At 44.9% G+C, this 17,812-nt stretch overlaps 1 protein-coding gene across 1 annotated transcript in view; it reads left to right on the plus strand.

The window, feature by feature from the left end:
* Positions 1-828: 828 nt before the first annotated feature.
* The window catches only part of LOC131573740 (endosome/lysosome-associated apoptosis and autophagy regulator family member 2-like), a 92,578-nt gene continuing 75,594 nt past the window's right edge, over positions 829-17,812 (plus strand). The window contains exon 1 of the mRNA XM_058827965.1: positions 829-948. Within this exon, the coding sequence (XP_058683948.1) occupies positions 835-948 (114 nt within the window). The 5' untranslated portion in view covers positions 829-834. The remainder of the gene's footprint in view (positions 949-17,812) is intronic.

The raw sequence follows: 17,812 nt of genomic DNA on the forward strand, positions 1-17,812 counted from the left end.
TGCATAATTCTGGGGGATAAGAATAATTTGGGTCAGGCCACGAATAAGCTGCTTTCCCATGTCACCGAGCAGGTTACTGCCCTGCTCTGGCCATGAGCTGAGCGGTCCAGCGCACATCCTGCCTGATGGGATTCCGCCTTTGGAGGGGACACGGAGCAGCCTTGGCGTCCGAGGAGCAGGGAGATGGGTTCAGGCAGCCCGTGCTGCCATGGACAGGGACAGGGGTGCCAGCAGGCAGGAGGGAGACGGCGGGGGATGCAGGCCAGCATCCCACGGCAGGGCTGGGGAAGGAGGGATTCCATCCCACAGCGTCGCTCCGATCCCGGATCCTATGGAAACGGAGGTTCCAGGCCGGGGGTGCTGCCGTGCTCCCCAGCGGGGCCCGGGCTGCCTGCGGCTTTCGGCCCCGCTACCGCCCCCGCCGCGGAGGTTTTGGGGCCGGTGAGACGCAGCCGGAGGATGCTCCGCGCTCCCTTCGCCACGCCGGGGCTGGACCGGCCTCGGCAGCGTGCGCCTGCGCTGCCAGCCTTCCTCCCCCTCCCGCTCCTCCTCCTCCTCCCCCCGCTGCCGGCCCCTCCTCCCGGCTCTGGCGGTGCCGGGGCGGCCGCCGGGGCCGCTGTGTCCGACAGCCCCGGGGTTATGCCCGGCTGCAGGCGGGGCGCAGGGCCAGGGGCAGCCCGCGGCCGGGGCTCGCAGGTGTCCGGCAGGAGCAGGGGCCGGTGATCCCCAGCAGCACCCCCCACCCCCGGGAAGGGGTGCGCGGGCGCTCCGCGGCGGGGGAGGAGGAGGAGGAGGAGGAGGAGGAGGAGGAGGAGGAAGATGCTGCTGCTGAGGATGCTGAGGATGCGGCGGGCCGGAGCGGAGCGGGGGTACCCGGGCAGAGCCTGGCTGTGCTGCTGGCTGCTGGGCTGGCAGGCGGCCGCCCTGCAGCTGCCGCCCTGCGAGGAGGTGAGATTTTCCTCCTCCTCTTTGGCTTTTCCCCATCCGTAAAGGCGGGTGGGGGTAAGCACCGGCTCGGGAGGAGGGTGGCATCCCAGCAAGGTGGAGTTGCTGGCTATTGCAGGTTTCCCCAGAGCTGTCCGGGGCTGGTAGAGGGGTCAGACCCAGGGGAAGGACCCTCCGCCGGTGCGGGCTCTGGGGCGGCCGAGCCCCCCGCATGACGAGTGGCGCGGCTCCCCTTGGCGAACTGCCCTTGCCCGTGGTGATCGCTGCTCCCTTCGGTGCGTGGAAATAGTAGAGTCCCCCTCCAAACGAAGGGGGCTCGGCCGGCGTCGCTGTTTTTCTAAATACCGTGTCGAATCAGCGCAAAGGTGGAGAGTGAGGGAGGGATGGTGTGTGAAGCTGTCCCGCCCTGCCGGTGTCAGCTCGATGTGTCCGGGGCTGAGCCGTGCGTGTGACACGGGGACAGAAACTTTCTGGCCCTCTACTGCTGTAAGAACCCGAAGCTGGTTCTTACACTCCGAACTCGGTGTGTTCGGGGCAGGGACGCTCCGCGCAGCTGTGCGGGATGCGGGGCTGAGGCGGCCGGGCAGGGATGCGCAGCCCCGGGTGGCCACTGAGGTTTTCCGGGGAAGGGACCTGGGCTTCATGAAGATATTTTCCAGGGTTTCCAGCCTTACTCCTGCATGCAGGGAAATCCTCTCTGCTGCTGTTAAAAAGCAAGTGTGTCTTTCCTGTGTTTTAAGCCAGCAGTAGAGGTGAGGAGGCTGGGTGTCACCATCCCAAACAGGTCTAGGTGGCTGGAGCTCTGCTCAGGCAGGCAGAAACCTGTAAATGGGTTAACAACAGTCAGTTCCCTTTCTTCTAACCTCTCCTATCCGAGGATGCTCTGGGGCCAGAGCTTCCCCACTCCTCCAGTTGCAGCGCTTAGTAAGAACGAATTTGTACATTCTCAGAGTAGGCTGGGCATGGGTGACTGCGGCCAGATGGGAGCACTGGGCTGGTGATGGGTCCTGATCCATGCTTGGAGGAAATTGCAGTGTGGCACTTCCATGGCTGGGGGTGCAGAATACCACGTCTCCTTTCTGTGATGAAAGAGAGCATTTCTGACCTGGGGAATATTCTCTTTTTGCCTATGAAATTTCCTTGTTGTCTTCCAAGCAGCAGAGTTCAGTGCTAGTCTAGCGTGGGAAATCTTGCAGTAGGGAGAGGTGATGTCTGGCAAATCAGTGTCTGTTTTGGGCATGTTTCTCCTAAATGTTGATCATTCTCACGGCATGTTTTTCCTAAATGTTAGTCATTCTCAGAGAGAGGAATTTTTGCAGCCACCTGCTTTAAATTACCTATCTCCCTTTTCAGCTACTGAAGGGAAACAGGTACTTTTAGAGCTGTTTTCATCCTAAAGTCTTTGCTTCAAAAAAATGAACCTCTGCAGATGGTTAAAGGTGAGAGCTGAACCTGTGCAGTGGTACCAAAAGTGTAGAGCTTGCATTGGGCTTTAGGAGTGCAAATTCTCTCTGCAGCCCAATCCTGTACCCCTTTAGAGCTGGACCTCTGTGCTTCTGGTTTCTTTTCAGAGAGGCTAACAACGTTGTTTTACTTGACTTGAATGCTCTTTGAAACAGAGACAGCCCTCACTCACATGGTTAAAAAGCTGTGTGTTACTTGTTCTGGGGTGTGTGCAGCCATGAAAATGTGTGTCTCAGGAAATGTAATTATGTTCCCTCACTAATGACAAATACAGATATCTGGTGGTTTGTGAGATTTCTGTGCTGGCACAACATTTGGAACAGTGGGATCTCTGGCTGTGTCTGAGGCTCCTTGGTGCTCTGATTACATAGGTAGTAAAATAATAATGTCTAGCAATGTCACTTTCCAGAAACCTTTTTGTCATTGACTTCATTCATCAGGGATTGTAGTAGTTCAGCACACTGGATTTAGGAGGGGTGTGTTTGTGCTGCAAACCAAAGGTACCAAGCAGCTTGAATCAATGTTCCTGTGACTTTTTGGAGTGATACAGCCATAAACTTCAGTCACAACAGTGTTCAGTCCAGGCTGTGATGGTCATTCAGATTGTGAGTGCTCCCTGAGCTCTCCAATGCCAGCAGTAAATTTAAAGGTGATTCCTGCATCTCCAAGAGATGGAGACAGGCTCAGCTTGAATGGCTGGGGTCCAGAACGTGGGGTGAGCCATCACTGTACCCTGTGTACAGCCATCACTGTGCCTCTGGTGACTTGGCAGCTCGAATTAGGACAGTGGTAGAAGAATAAGTGCTTGGTGAATTCTTTCTGCCATGCTAGTGATGATCAGGGTACTCATGCAAATGTTTCATGTGTTGCATAAATTATGACTTTGAGTGGAATTGATGACACCCATGCTTTTCACTGCCATTAAATACACATTAAGCTGTTATGTTGGAAATAATGAGGTATTCATGCCAGTCCCCCTGCTGCTGCAGGGACAATGGTTGTTACATCTTATGTTACGGTGTTTGGTACTTTTTCTTTTCTACACTTTTCAACTGAATGGGTCTTCTTCAGCTTCCCCTTAGAGATTCACTCAAATCTGAGCAGATTTTGCTTTTAGGACATTTGATACTCAGCCTAAATGGGTCTTTTCTTCATTTCATCTTTCCTTTCCCTGTGTTGTTTTTGAAATAATAAAAAAAATTGAACTCACCGAGTGACTCTTCTCTTAATTCCCATTCAGTCAAATTGCTTTCAAAGAGAGATACAGAGTGTCCTGCTGGGAAAGATGTTTTCTTTCATACTCCCATTAGACTCTCAGTTACTATGCAGATTGCGACATGCCTTTGACATTGATAATAAATGTGATTCTGATACATTGCATGGTTTACCTGCTGTTTCAGTAGGCACGTAAATTAAAAGGTAATGCTAAATGCTTTCTAGCACTAGTCTGCTAGAATGCTTATGGAAAAGGCAAAAGCAATATAAGAAATGTTCTTGGAAAATGAGACTCTTTTATAAAATCACTTGCAAGGGAAAGGCAAAGAAGTCTCTAAGAATAAAGGGGAAGCATGAACTTGAACTTAGGTCAAATAAAGTGGATTTGGTGTGTTGAAATAGTGCCAATTCTCATGATGAGAAAAGGTTAAAAAATCGAATATGTCTAAGTGAAGTGTGAAATATTTTAAGTATATTAGTCCGTTAAATCAGGATACTAGGTACGGAGCTAAGCAGCGTGGGAAGCAAGGTGAAATTCTGTCTTTGCATCTGAAGGATGGAGAGGAGATGTGTCAGTCTTGGAAAGGTGTTACATAAACCAGCAGGCCTGTCACCAAGTACACGTGGCAGGAGTAGCAGGGATGTCTGCTGGCAGGAGTCTGAGTGTCTGAAACACTTGTTTGTTGAATGAGAGCTGTACCTGCTTGGGAAGAGGTTTGGAGTCATTGCAGAAGGCTCTGTAGAGGCAGCGCATGTGCTGATGGTAAAACAGTTTGGGTGGGTGATTAAAAGAAAAAGAAAAGAATAAAACCTGTCAGAGTGGTTTTGTGCCCTATCATTAGTACTCAGGAACCGTGAACACTGTGTTTGTTCTAAAGCTGGTTAATGAGCACACAGTGATCACAGCGAGGGGTGGGGCTGTCTAGGTAAGGAGGGAGTAACTTGACAGAGCAAGAATAAGAAGAACATGCATTAATGCATGGGATGGAGAAAATTAATGAGATGCAAATCTATTGGATAAGGTAGAAATAAAAAGGATTTTTGTGCACTTGAAAGGCTAAATGTTTTTATTGTTGAAAGGTAATAACTTTTTATTTTTACATGGCCATAAACAACCTTTGGGTTGATCAAATACAACTGTTTGATCTCTGAGATTCATTTAGTCTCTGTTGGCTTTAAAATCTCTGAAGGGATTAGTTCATTTAGCAAGGAACTCTCCTTCTAAGTTGGTTTCCTTGCTGCCCCTTATTGGTACCCTTGTCCCTTTCTCTGAAGCATCTGCATTTGCTGTTTTGGCAATAGAGCAGGTGCTAGCTATGCCAGCTGCTGGGATGATCCAATGTTGTATTCCTTAATTTCTAACCACCTTGAAAGATATTAGACACTTAATCTATGAATGATTCATAGTCAGCAGAAGAGGCTATGGAAAGATTCCAATACAGACCATTTTATTTCTTTCACGTCTTGCTACAAGGAGTTTGTGTGGGAAAGAAAAATGTACAGCTTCCATTTTCCATGGTGTTGAAGGGTCATAAAGATGAGGAAAGAGGAGCAAGAAACAGACTACAAAACTGCTGACAATGAAGTCGATGGAGTGGAAACACATGCACAAAAGGTGAGGAGACAGATGCTAAAACACGGGTACCACAGCAGAAAGCACACGAGCAGACCAAGGTGGGGGAAGCACAGGAGAGACTGGTGAGGTGTCAGAAATGAAAACCAGGGAAGGAAGACAGATGCTGGCATAAAAACTGGATAGTGAGCCATGGTTGTAATGATTCAAGGATGAGAGAATTAGTCACAGTGGAAACTGCTGTAACAGACCATAAACTCAAAAGAGTAGTAGCCATTAAACCAACACAAGATTGCATTTCTCCCACCATCAAATATCACTGAATCATTCAGGGTGAGATTTATCATTTATAAAGAAGGCCATGATTTTATTTTCTCTTTTCTTCATAGGTTGATGTTGAGTGAGAGTGGGACCTGTGCTGGAATTCCTGACACATCCATGCATTGTGGAGTCAGGACAGCCAGCCAGTCAGGGGCCAGGATGGATTTTTGCAGGGATTTGGGTTGTCAGCTGCCTCGTCCAGGCCATGTTTTCCACCTGGTGTTGGTTGGGGAGGCTTTGGCAGTACTGTGTGTTGCTTTATGGCAGGTGATGACCTGGGTCAGAAATGCTGGAATCACTTGAAGGGAACCTTTTCTGTGAGCCTGACCCTGTTCTCAGTGAAGGTGTTGGCAGAGCTGCCACTGCCTGCAGCCACCGTGGGGTAGAGCCAGGGGCTCTCAGGCTGTGGGCAGCAGGGGATGCCATCACTGCAGGTTTCCCTATGTCATATGGTAGCTTGCTGTCAACAGCTGCTGAAGGAAGTGCTAAGCACCAACTAAGTAGAACAAAAAAAAGAGTTTGAGAAGAACAGATAAGGGCTGGTAAAAAGAAAAGTAGCCTTGAATGCCTCATACTTGAGATAGGAAAGAAACAGTGTTTGGGAACAGGTCCCACATGTCTCCCAGCTGGTGCCAAGGTTTTTCTAGGGGCTGCTGCTGTGAAGGTCCCATGTTGTTATCTAGCATGCCTATGTCTTCTCTAACTCTTACACCCACTTGGAAAAGAGTGTTCTGCTCACTACCCCTTGGTAATACCTCAGGTCTTACCCTGGACCTGAAAGCATGTTTAGATTTTGATTGCTGGTACTGGGATCAGTTTGGTTTTCAGTCTTTTGAAAACAAAAACCTCTGGTTTTGAAGCAGAGAAGTAGATAAACATCCCCTTTTTTATTTTATTTTAACAACCATCTTTTAAAGTAAGCAAACAAACAAGCCCCTTTCAATTGCAAAACATTATCTAAGTCTCATAATGACCTTGTTTCACAAGCATTGTGATACTCTCTTTGATAAATAGTGCCAGACAGTAATTGCTGTGCACTTGGGACATGGGCTCAGAGCTGATTTAGGTGATCTAGGACGACATGTGCAGCTGAGCTGCTGGCTCTTCTGTCTTGGTGCTGATGATCCTGTCACTGTGCTGAGTCACAACTAACACTGGTTTGGCTGCAACCTCACCTGCCAAAGGGAAAAAAACCAAAACAAAACCAAAAGAAAAGGGTGAGGGTTCAGCTGGGAGAGTGGCAGAGATGACTCAGTCAGTGGTTAGGTTCTGGTGTGATGGAAGTGGTACAGGAGGCTTTGGGACCTACTCAAGGGCACAAGTCTGGTCTTCTTTATTTCTAGAACATAAAGTTTTGGTGGGATAGAGCTAGCCTGGATTTACACTGAGATAATGGCAAGGGGATTTTATTTCTTGATGTAGAAAGAAGAAAACAAGAGCTGTGTGTTAAAGGTGTGAAAGAACTGGATTGTTGCTCTATTGTGTGCTTTGACTTTTTCCTGCAAGGAAAGGGTATTTGCTGGCTGCAAGACATGTTTTCAATGAAAAAACCAGTAATTCCAGATGATGGTGTATTCCCAACTAGAAATTTTCTTTGACATTGAGTTTTTACTGCTACAAAGAGAAAACAAATCACTCATCCCATTGATATGGGATTAACCTCTCTTACCTGTTCATGTTTTGTGGTTAAGAAATACAGCACACAACAGAGGAGAGACTTGAAGTCTATGGTGAGACTTGAAGACTGTTGGAAAGTACCTACAAAAAGTGATAGGGACTGTTACCTGGTGGTGAAAATGCTGGAGAGCTCAATTTTCATTTGGTTAGATTTTGGTCCACCTTAGAGGTACAAATATTTTCCAGGGATAATCCCCAGGAAAGTGGCTCAGGGTATTTGGGATTGGGTAAAAGGCTATGCCCACCCTGCCAAGAACAGGAGCCTCAGGAGAAGATATTCCTGTAAACAAGATGAGCCAGTCCATGAGTGTGGGCAGATCCCTGGCCCTCTTCTAGTTAGCAGGGTCAACCCAGTCAAAAGAGCTATTTTCTATATTATAATTACCAATGTGGGTTACTAGTGTTAATCTTATAATCCAATTTGATGAAAAAACCCTGCTTTAGGGAGAGGGTGAACTTTCTCTCTGAGGGTGGAACTGACCTGAACACGCTTAGAGTGTTTTTAATGTAATGAATATGATCAGAAAATTCAAATGCATTAGATAACCAAGCCAGAGGGAGGAGTGATGGGGAATGCAAAAACCTGAAGATGCCATTAACATAATTGCTGCTGGCTTGATAAAATGCAATACACATTTAACAGTAGAGAAATCAGTGTCTAAATTGATTCTACTGTCACAGAAAACAGAAGTGCACAAGGTGGTGACTGCTAGCAGCAAACTGAAGGGTAAAGGTGATTCAGACCTGAGCTGTTGACTCTTAAAGTGTTAATTTCCCACAGTGTTTCCTGTGGTGTGTGAAATCCTTCTGGTTTTGTACTTGCTCTCTGAAGTTCCTTAGAGGAAGACCTTCACACAGGCCGGTCGTGTGTTGTACACACAAGGGGTGGTGCTGTGTGTTTTGAGAGACGTACAGCAGAAACAGATGACTGCTGATTTTTCCCAGGCTTTTATATCCATGGCTCCCTCCTGCTGGCAGGTCAACAGTGCTGATCAAATGCTGCTTGTTTCTGGTAAGCTGCTTTTTATCTCCAGCTCTGTGGCTCCCTGAAGCAAATGAAGAAAAGAAAGATTTCCCAAGACAGTTCTTTTCTTCTCTCTTTCGTTTGTTCCTATTTAATCCAATTTAAAAAAAAGCCCCAGACTTCTCTTGAAAGGAAAGAACGAGGGGCTGTAACCAGATTTCTTTATGGCAGGATTCACGCTTGCATGGAGGGACTGTGAGCTGATGTTCATCTCAGGGATGCTGCGGAAAGGCTGCACGATAGAACTGGAGTGGGAAATGATTCAGCTTATCATGCTGCACCTTCCTCACAAGCACCTGCCCTGCAGACCTGCTGATGAGCAGCTTGTCTTGCCTTGTGATGAATGTCAAGTGTCCTGATTAGTAGGAGAGTGGCTCTCCCCTAGAGCTGCTCAAGTAACAGCTGAACCCAGGCCAACTCTCTCCTCTTCCAGAAGATCTGGCAGGATGACTGTCAATTAATGCCTGGTTTTGATGCTGAATATAGGATACAGAAGGGCTCTGAATGATCCTTTTTGTAGCTGGAAGCCCGCTGTTCTCCGTGTTAGCCTCTGCACAGTGAGACAGTAGATCCAGAGGGGTTGCTCTATCCTGCTCCAAAGGAAGACATCCAAGCCATCCTTTCACTGCCCAGGTATCACAAATAGTTCAACAGTGAGCCCTGAACTGCTACTGAAATAGCTGTGATCAATGATCACACTCCCATTCACCCCAGCTAAGAGGAGGCATAATGTCAAAAACAATCAATTCCTGTATCTTTTTGTTTTGCAGTATTTTTAACAGCACTTAAAGCCAACTCTACTTAAATGTTTGCTGGCTCCTCTGAAAAGTCATTGCTTTGCAGTTCCAGCTTTTAAATTAAAAAATCCCAAACAAACCAGATGGTTTGCTGCATTGCCCATTGTGATACTGACCTGCAAATCTCTTGAACTGCTTTGCTAAACAAGGGAAAAGATTTCCTTAAAGCCTCATCATGTGGTCATGCAGGAATCACAGCTTTCATTGAAAAAGGTGGGAGAAAAGTCAAGTTGGCTCCTCAGTATTGAAGAGAAAAGTTGAAAATGTGAACTTGGAAAATCTGTAAAATTAAATGGAGCTAAATTGCATAGTGTTTTAAGGTCCTGTGGCACTTAAATAGGTTATATGAATTTGATGGGGTGGAAGCAATGATGCCTGACTCAAGGTTTTGGGAGGCTTTATGTGACTGTTACTGAAAGTACAATTTGATTAACGAACTTTGACATTATTTAAATTTAGCTTTTATGCTGTAGATAGTCTGATGGGAGGACCCAGTAGTGCCTCATTGGGCACCACACAGGCTAAAAATAGAAATAAATTATTGGGGCGATGACCTGCTCTCACAGGCAGTCTCTAGCCTGCTGAACAGGACAGACCCAAAGAGCTCTGGTCCCTGAGCTGTCAGTGTGCCCCCTGGCATGGATTTACCCATGGCAGCTGGCACAGCGTGGGACACTGCAGCAGAAGCTCTGGATGAGCTCCACAGGAATCCTGCAGTTGGGCAGTAAAGATGAGTAAAGGCAGTTTTGTCATGGGATGATGATAACAGGGTACTTGTTTTATGTTGGGAAAGCACGTAGCACCCTCATGGTTCTTCAGGACAGCAGAAAATCAGTGTGAAGAGACCTTACTCCAGTGATCCATGCATAGTCCAAGCATGAGATCCTGATGGTGTGGAAGTAACATAAGGCAGACCCAGCATTTCTACCATAAAAAGAACTTACCTTGCTTTTAATTGTACAAGTCAGGCACCTAGCTTGACCTAAGTATCTGGCAGAGACAATCACCACTCCAGATAAATATTTATCATCCTGAGAGTGTTTTTTTTTTTTTTTCTGCTGAATGTGCCCATTTTCTTTCACTGGCTACAGAGGGGTGCTGTCTTTTGCCAGGTAGATGCTCAGCTTTTAGTTACCTGAAGTAAAATAGGGACCCATGAGTGGAATCAGTCTCCACTGTGAGTTGCATTAGCTGTTACACAAGCTACAAGGTCACTTTGCAGCACTCTGTAAGCTGCAGGGGTGAGGGTGCTCTGATAAAGCTGGGACATCACAGTGGTGCAGCTAGGTCTCTGCAGTGACCTAATTATCCTGGAGAAGGGATCTAAATCTTTGCCTCTGAACTGCTGAATTAGACAGGAAACACAGCAGGAGCAGAGTCTTGGTCCTTAGTTCTGGAGAGCTGTTTGTGAGCCAAGAGGTTTTTATTGCTTTGCCTTGTAGCAGCTTCCTACCAAAGGTGCATTATCACACAGCAGTCTCTTCCTATCCAGGGAGTAATTAACATCAGGCTAATGCCAGGGTAAATTTCTGTATTATACATGCAGGATATACCTGTGTCTATGTGTCTATCTCTAGACACACACATTTAAGCTTGCCTGCAATGATCAGTTTTTAATTTGTCAAATGGGCTAGACCTTGTATCTGTATTTAATTTCCCACTGCAAAAAGGCAGCTGCACGATTTTTTATGGCTTCCCATGTGTGTGGTTACAGGCTGGCTGCATGGCCCAGGCAGGTAAACCACCTATGAATGCATTTCTTTCTTTGTGCCCTAGATTGGGTCATCTCTCGTGGGCACAATCAGCAGCAAGGGACAGCTGAGGAGCTGTGCCTGAGCAAAACCCTGATCTCTCCCTCCTGCCTTTCCCCAGTCCGTGGGCTGATGAGTCAGTGCTGATTGATTTGACTGATGCAGCCCTTGTGATGATAACACATCACCCTGCCCCTGGAAAAGGGTTTAAAGGGGCTGCAGACAAAGCTGTGCCTTCTGCTGTCACACCAAGCTCATCCCTCGCCTTGGTGGGATGCAGGAGGGAATCTTGCAGCTCCAGGCACTCTCTAGCTGCCAGAAATACTAACAGATTTGGGTTTGTGGCTGCCTAAAGAAGCTTCCATAGCCCTGTGGGTAAATCTGGACTCCAGGAGAACTGTGCACTGAGCGAGGTTTGGCTTGACCCTGCTGCTGGAGATCATTTTAACTGGAGTTAGCAGCACAGACACAGAAAAGGGTCCAGAAGCTGAATGTAGCTGATGGCCAACTTAAATCTAAGATGTGTTTTCTCTGCCACTTACTTAGCTCAGGCTGCCTTGGGCTGCTAGTTTCTCCTTAGTTTTATTTATTAGTTATTCTTGCAGTGGAAATGGACTCTGTGGGCTTGGAGACAGCCCAGGAGGGAGATACTGGATGGGGCTTGCTCATAAGTGTACAGTGTTACATATTTTTCTTGTCAGGCTGTGATTTAAGATATGGCTTTGTTCAATGAACAGGGTTATTTCACATAAGGCAGTTAAGTGCTCACCAAGGGCTGGTCCTATCCTGGGATGAGTGGCTCAAGTCAGGCAGAAGTTCCCAAGCTAAACCTGCCAAGCATGATGTCCCTCTGCTGTTACAGGTGTCATCAGCCTCAATTTTGTCTTTTTCCTTTTTGCCTCAAAATGCAATATTCATAAAAACATATAGCATTTCCAAACTTGAATATTGACAAAGATTTGGTTAAAAATTGTAAAGACAAAAAGTCTTATTTGCTATGGTGGTGGTTTTTTTTTTTTTTTTTTTTCCTGTTTGAAAATACTCAGCCATCTGGTCAGCAAACAAGTAAAATACTGAATGATATTGGCAGCAAAACTGAAAAACAGTGAATGGGAGAAGGAAACAGTTCATAGTCTTTCCTGTAGCCTGGTGGATTTTGGTTTTGCAGTATTTTTTTCCACAGAGAAGACTCCTGGGTAAAATTTGTATTTGTAAAATGCAGAACCTAGTAATAATCTTCATATAAGTAAATGCAGCTTTGGCATAGCCTAAAGTCAATGAAGTTGTTTTTATTTTTACTTCTCCACAAGGATTAATTTTGTTTGGCAAAAGAAGCACACCTTTTCTTTATTTTCAAAATGCTTTCTATGTAGTATTACATATAAATGAAATATTATATATTAGTGTAATATAATAAGTTATAGTGTATATAAGTGTAAAAAAGTCCTGTCTATAAAAATGTTTTGTGACAATATGACCACTTTGGTTAAAATTATGTGAGTTCAAGTTTGAGTGCAAATCACTTGATTTGACACAAAACTGACCAATATTTGTAGCTCTTCCTCTGGGGACTGTATGTATTGGTAGAGGAGATTTTGGATTGGAGTAACATTCCCTTCCACACTGAAGGTTTATTTCACTGATTCTCTCCCTGCCTGTACCTAAAATTTAGCCTCTGAGGAAGTCACAGTCTCAAGGGGACAAGCTGAGGCAGAAGTGAGCCAGACTTGCCCAGCCCCGTGGAGGGAGTGAGGAGCACACCAGGAGCACACACACAGCGTCACTAGTGATGAGGGAATGAGGGGTGGCTTTGTCACACCCTGCCCTGTGCAGGCCACATGCCTAATGGGTGTTCTTTCATACAGCAACATCTCCCAAGAGAAAGGGAAATGTGGAGCAAATGCATTTGATAGGAAATTGTAGAGGAGGTGACAGGGCAGAAAAATGATACAAGATCAGACAAGTGAGCATCACCCAGGCTTCCCTCTAATAACTGTGTAGCTCCTTTCCTAATATTTTTCTGGTGCCTGCTATGAAAAATTCTTACACCTAATGGAAAGTGATAACCAACAGCAGAGGGACAGGAGTGGAAGCTTTGAAAAATGCTCGTGCATGTGCCTGCTTTTAAGCACATAAATAATTCCTCTGAAGTTTGAAAATGAGTGCCTTATTTAAGATGAAATTGATGTTAAATACCATCCTGGATTAAAGTCAGGGAGTTCTGTGTATCACAGAGTCAATGCTCTGACATAACTGAGATATATTATTGGATTTAAATATTTTGCCTCCAGTAAGTTGAGGATATGCTGTGTTGGAAAAAAGCTTATTGATTGGTGTTAAGAATATTTAAATGTTAAGTCAGTTCGGTGCTCATTTCATGCTCTTTTGTGGGTTTTCATAGAAATATTTCTTCTGTATACTTGCTGCAGATGTTTTAAGACTAACTAATGATGTCCTTTTATATGCTTTCTAAAGTGGAATTTGTGTAGCAGATTGGCAGGATGATGCTGTGGGACTGCTGCTGGAGGGGAACTGCAGGGAAATGGGCCACGTTGATTCTTCAGATGATTAAATCTGGCCACAGTTCAGGTCCTCACAGGATTCAAGTTGGCAACTTGTAAAATATTGTTACCTTTGTCCTCCTCTGCATGAACCCCCTGGGAGCTGTGTGAGGATGAGACAGTTTGGCAATAGTGAACTGAATCCTTGAAGCTGCATTTTCCCTATGGACGCTGTAATTGCAGAAGTCAAACCTGGTTCAGAGCCTCTTCTCAGTGAGGAAGTGGCCATACAGAAAGAGATGCAGAAACTCTTGGATGCACTTGCATATGCCCAAAAATATTAATGTTGAGCTGAATTATTCACTGGCACTGGAGGAGCCTTGTAGATACATATGCTATAGTATTTGCCTTAACATTTGCTCCATCTGGCTCATTTTCCTCAAGTACATGGATATAATTTCCCTGCTCAAATAATCAGCTCGGGTCCTCATCTGAGGTACATTATTTTGTCCTACTCAGCTGTTTTATATCTGATGTAGTTCTAGTTTGTGAATTCTACATATCTCAGGAACACCCAAAGTGAGGGTTTGCCGGTGTCCTTTATTTTGAGATTATAAAAAGGGACCTCAGTTTATCATATTGTCTTGCACCTGGTAAAGAAAAGTCATGACAAGGCATGAAAAGAAGTGAGTTCATTTGGCTGGTGCTTCAGGAAGCAGTGAAATTTGGCACTGCGCTGGTGTTAGTGTTCAGAAGGAGAAGAAGTAGCAGAAATAAAAAGGAAAAAGTCGTCTTGGGAGATGGAAAACTCAATGGCAAAGGGAAATCTGGTGAAAGCTTATTCATCTGTTGAGAGGAGACTGTTTGGTCTGCTTGCTTACCTTGGAGCAGTTGGCTCATCTGCTTGCTGTCCATCTCAGGTGTGGGACCTTCTGATTATTGAGTCACAAAATGATTTGGGTTGGAAGGGACCTTAAAGATCATCTGGTTCTGGCTCTGCCATGAGCAGGGACACCTTTCATTAGACCAGGTTGTTCAGGGCCCCCTCCCAACCTGGCCTTGATGGCCTTGAATCCTTCACAAGCTAAAGCTCAGCAATTTTTTTGCAGTGGCTTAATAAGAGCCACTTGGGATGCTGCAGGTACCTTAGGTAATTGCCTTCTTGGGATTTGCTTCTGAGCTATTAAATAGTTATACCCTGAACCCTTTCTGTGCAGATTCCCTTCTGAATAGGCGACAGTCAGCAACATCCATACTCAAAAAACCAGAAGCTTCTCTTTTTATTTATGAGTCTTAAGCCCTGAATAGCTGGGAATAAAACATCAAGGTTGAAAAGGAGGAGGAATGAATAAAATCCAGCATATTAAAAGTTATAATTAGAACTGTGATCAACTTTGATACTGTCAGGCCTGTTTGACTGTAATAACAGAGTAGCTCTGAATAAAAAGATTTACCATATTGGTAGTGAAACATGAATCTTGTTCTAGGAGAACATTTTGGCTGATTGCAGAGTGCCAGGGCGTGTGGATCTGAGATAGAGCGTGTGGGTGGCTTATCTGGTGTCCATATGCACGCAGCGTTTGCATGAGGCGTGCTGTATACTTGATGTTTGTGAATAATAGGCACTAATATTTACTTTCCTGAAGAGAAAAGCCGGGTTTATGTGTATGGAAGTGACCTTGTGCAAACAATTCTCTGGCAGCCCGTCTGGACCTTGCTGTGCTGGTGTGGCAGGGAGCAGGGAGGGATTGTCCATCCTCCTGGCACAGCAGCGCTCGGCCCCAGCGCTGCGGGGAGCGCCGCTGCTGCCACACCGAGTCCGTGTCACTGTCCCCTCTGCAGGGCACGTCTTTGCTTTCTGCTCTCACAGGTGAATACCAAATGACAAAACAGAGGCTTTAGTGAGCTTTCTCCTTTATGGTTTTGTAGGTAGAAATTTATGGCAGTGGAGGAGGGAAAACGCTATAAAATCAAGTGTGAGGCACAACACTGCTTTTTGCCTTTTTTTTAATTGCTATAAAAGAGTGTATAAGGGATGGATTTCCAGTAGTTAACATGGCAACTACTTAAGCCATGCATAGGATGCCTAAATATTGAGAGTTAAAAAGCTGTAACCCATTAATGCTACTTTGATGGGCCTTCATGAGATTGTGAATATTGGCATTAAATCTGACATTTTTTCCTTAAGCCTAACATTTAATGCATGATCTTTCAATCTAGTTTACTTCAATAACTGCGGGTTTATAACAACCTGACAACCTACTTCAGCAAGGTGTTTCAGAGATTGGTCTTTTGGGGATGTCAAGGTGTGCCCTGTACCATCGTGAGCCTGTTCTCCACTACAAACCTGTACTTGCAGTGGCCTGAAAACCTCTTGTCACAAACAAGAACAAGTGAAAAAAGTGTTATTTTTAAATGCTTTTGTGGAGTATTGAAATAGGGATTCCTGCTTTGGAAGAGAGAACCCCAGGAAAATCACTGAAAAGCCTGGACCTCCTGAAAATGCTTATTCTTGCTGTGTGAAAGCAAAGTGATGCAAGGCAGTGGGGTGAATGTCTGTAGGATTGTGTAAAATCACCACATATAGTGGAAGTACCACTGAAAAAATTTAGCCACGTAGCATAGCAAGTCGTGTGCATTTATTAAACTTAAAATATGATTATGTGTGCACTTAAATGTATGTAATCAGAAGAAAATAAACCCCCCCAAAGAACAACCCATGATGGATAAATTTTAAATTGTAAGATTTTCATGGCATGAATATTAAAGGAGAGTGTCATGCATAGATTGGTGATAATAAAAGTCATTCTCATTTGACAAACTACATTTATTTGACTGTAAAAATCTGAGAAAAATTACAGAAACTCATAGAAAGCTCGTTGCAGTTAATGGAAAAATATTTACTTTGTGGAACTGGATGAAACCTCTCCAAATATAACTGCTGGGTGACTAAAAGACTAGATGACTCAATAACATTAGAACAATGAAGATAAACTTATGTATAAACAGCCTTTATCGTCACCTTCGTTACTTCAGTTTTCTCTTTAACCTGTTTCTGTTTTAGAAAATCTAGAAGCTCGCTGAAAAATTATGATTTTACAATCAGTCTTGTCTAAAACCTGTTTGAGAAGCAATAGAGATTGGCAGGAGAATTTGTTAGGTTTCAAGACTGAAGGGTTAAAAACCCCATAACCCAAAACGTGATGGCATAAAAGGAATCATTGGCATTTTTGCTTTGGTTGTGGAGTTAACTCCATCCTGTGTAAATGACACTGAAGAACTCCCTGAGAAGAAAGGCTGGTCAGTTGGGATAAAACCTCAATGTTTATGGGGTAATTAGGGTGTGAAGCAAGCTTCACAGAGAGTATTTGAAAAGGCTAACCCCTTCTGCCTGTTCAGAAAATAATGATCGAGTTTGCAGTTAAATAAACCCCCAGTTTGAATTCACATGTGCAACAGCATGCTTGGTGCTTTTTATTTTAATGAGTTTGGCTTCTCTCAGTGTGTGAAATTGAGTGAAATTCATATCTCTGAGTGCTGCTTCTCCAGTGGGCAGCACTGCCCTCTTCAACCTGCATCCACCCTATCCTGCCTGTACCAGCCCACCCTCCACGTGTGCTTGTTGACCACAAAAGAATTTAGTATTTCCTTTACTGGTACAAGGGATTTTCAGTGGCACAGTCCTAGGGAAGAAAATGGAGAAGTGAAGGGAACTTAGTCACAGTGAATTCATTTTCATAGAGGTTAATTTTCAAGAGGGAAGGCTCTGAACTATCTGTTGGTCTCTTTTGATATTTGTAGAGCTTTGTGAGCCATGAAAGGCTGTGAGTGCTCGGTGTTGCAGTTCACAGAGACCGCAGATGACACGCTGCTACCCTGCAGAAAGCCAATGTGCCTCTGACAAGTCTATTACCAGTGAGGGCTGGCTGTGGCTTACTGCATTTGGCATCTTTTTACAAAGGGGAAAGTGTTTTAAAGAATTTTGAGGAAGAACTGTGAGAAAAAGATTGCAGCAATTTCTTTTCTCCACACCAAAGACAATGCTGGCATTAAAGCAGTTGACCTCCTCCAAAGTGGCTGTTATTTGAGGGCAGAAATGGTAAAATCTGGCCTTATAATCAAGTCCAAGGTGGTGTTTAGACTGCAAAACCCTTTGAGAAAGGTCCTCTGGATCAGAAAGAGCAAGACCCTGGGTGGTTTAAGCATTATAACTAGATGAGTGTGTATCAGAAAAACATAGGGTTGCTGCTGAGCATCCTGAAAGGCAAATCAACGCATGGGCTAGCAAAACATTAGATGTATCCCAGGGATTGGAAAGAGCAATTGCTAAATGTGTGGTAAGACACTGACAGGTGAGAACTGCCTGACATGGTGTCCTGGCGGGAGCAGGGGCTGTACAGAAGGAGGAGATGGGGATGGATGGTGGGAATGGCTCCCTGTCTCAGCTGGACATTGTACTGTTTTTCCCACCGCAGTTATATAAATCTATATTACAAGCTAAACTAGATTCTGTGTTATATAGTCTCCTAACTAGGCAGCTCCTT

The sequence above is a fragment of the Poecile atricapillus genome, chromosome Z (assembly GCF_030490865.1).
Source record: "Poecile atricapillus isolate bPoeAtr1 chromosome Z, bPoeAtr1.hap1, whole genome shotgun sequence".
NCBI lineage: Eukaryota > Metazoa > Chordata > Aves > Passeriformes > Paridae > Poecile > Poecile atricapillus.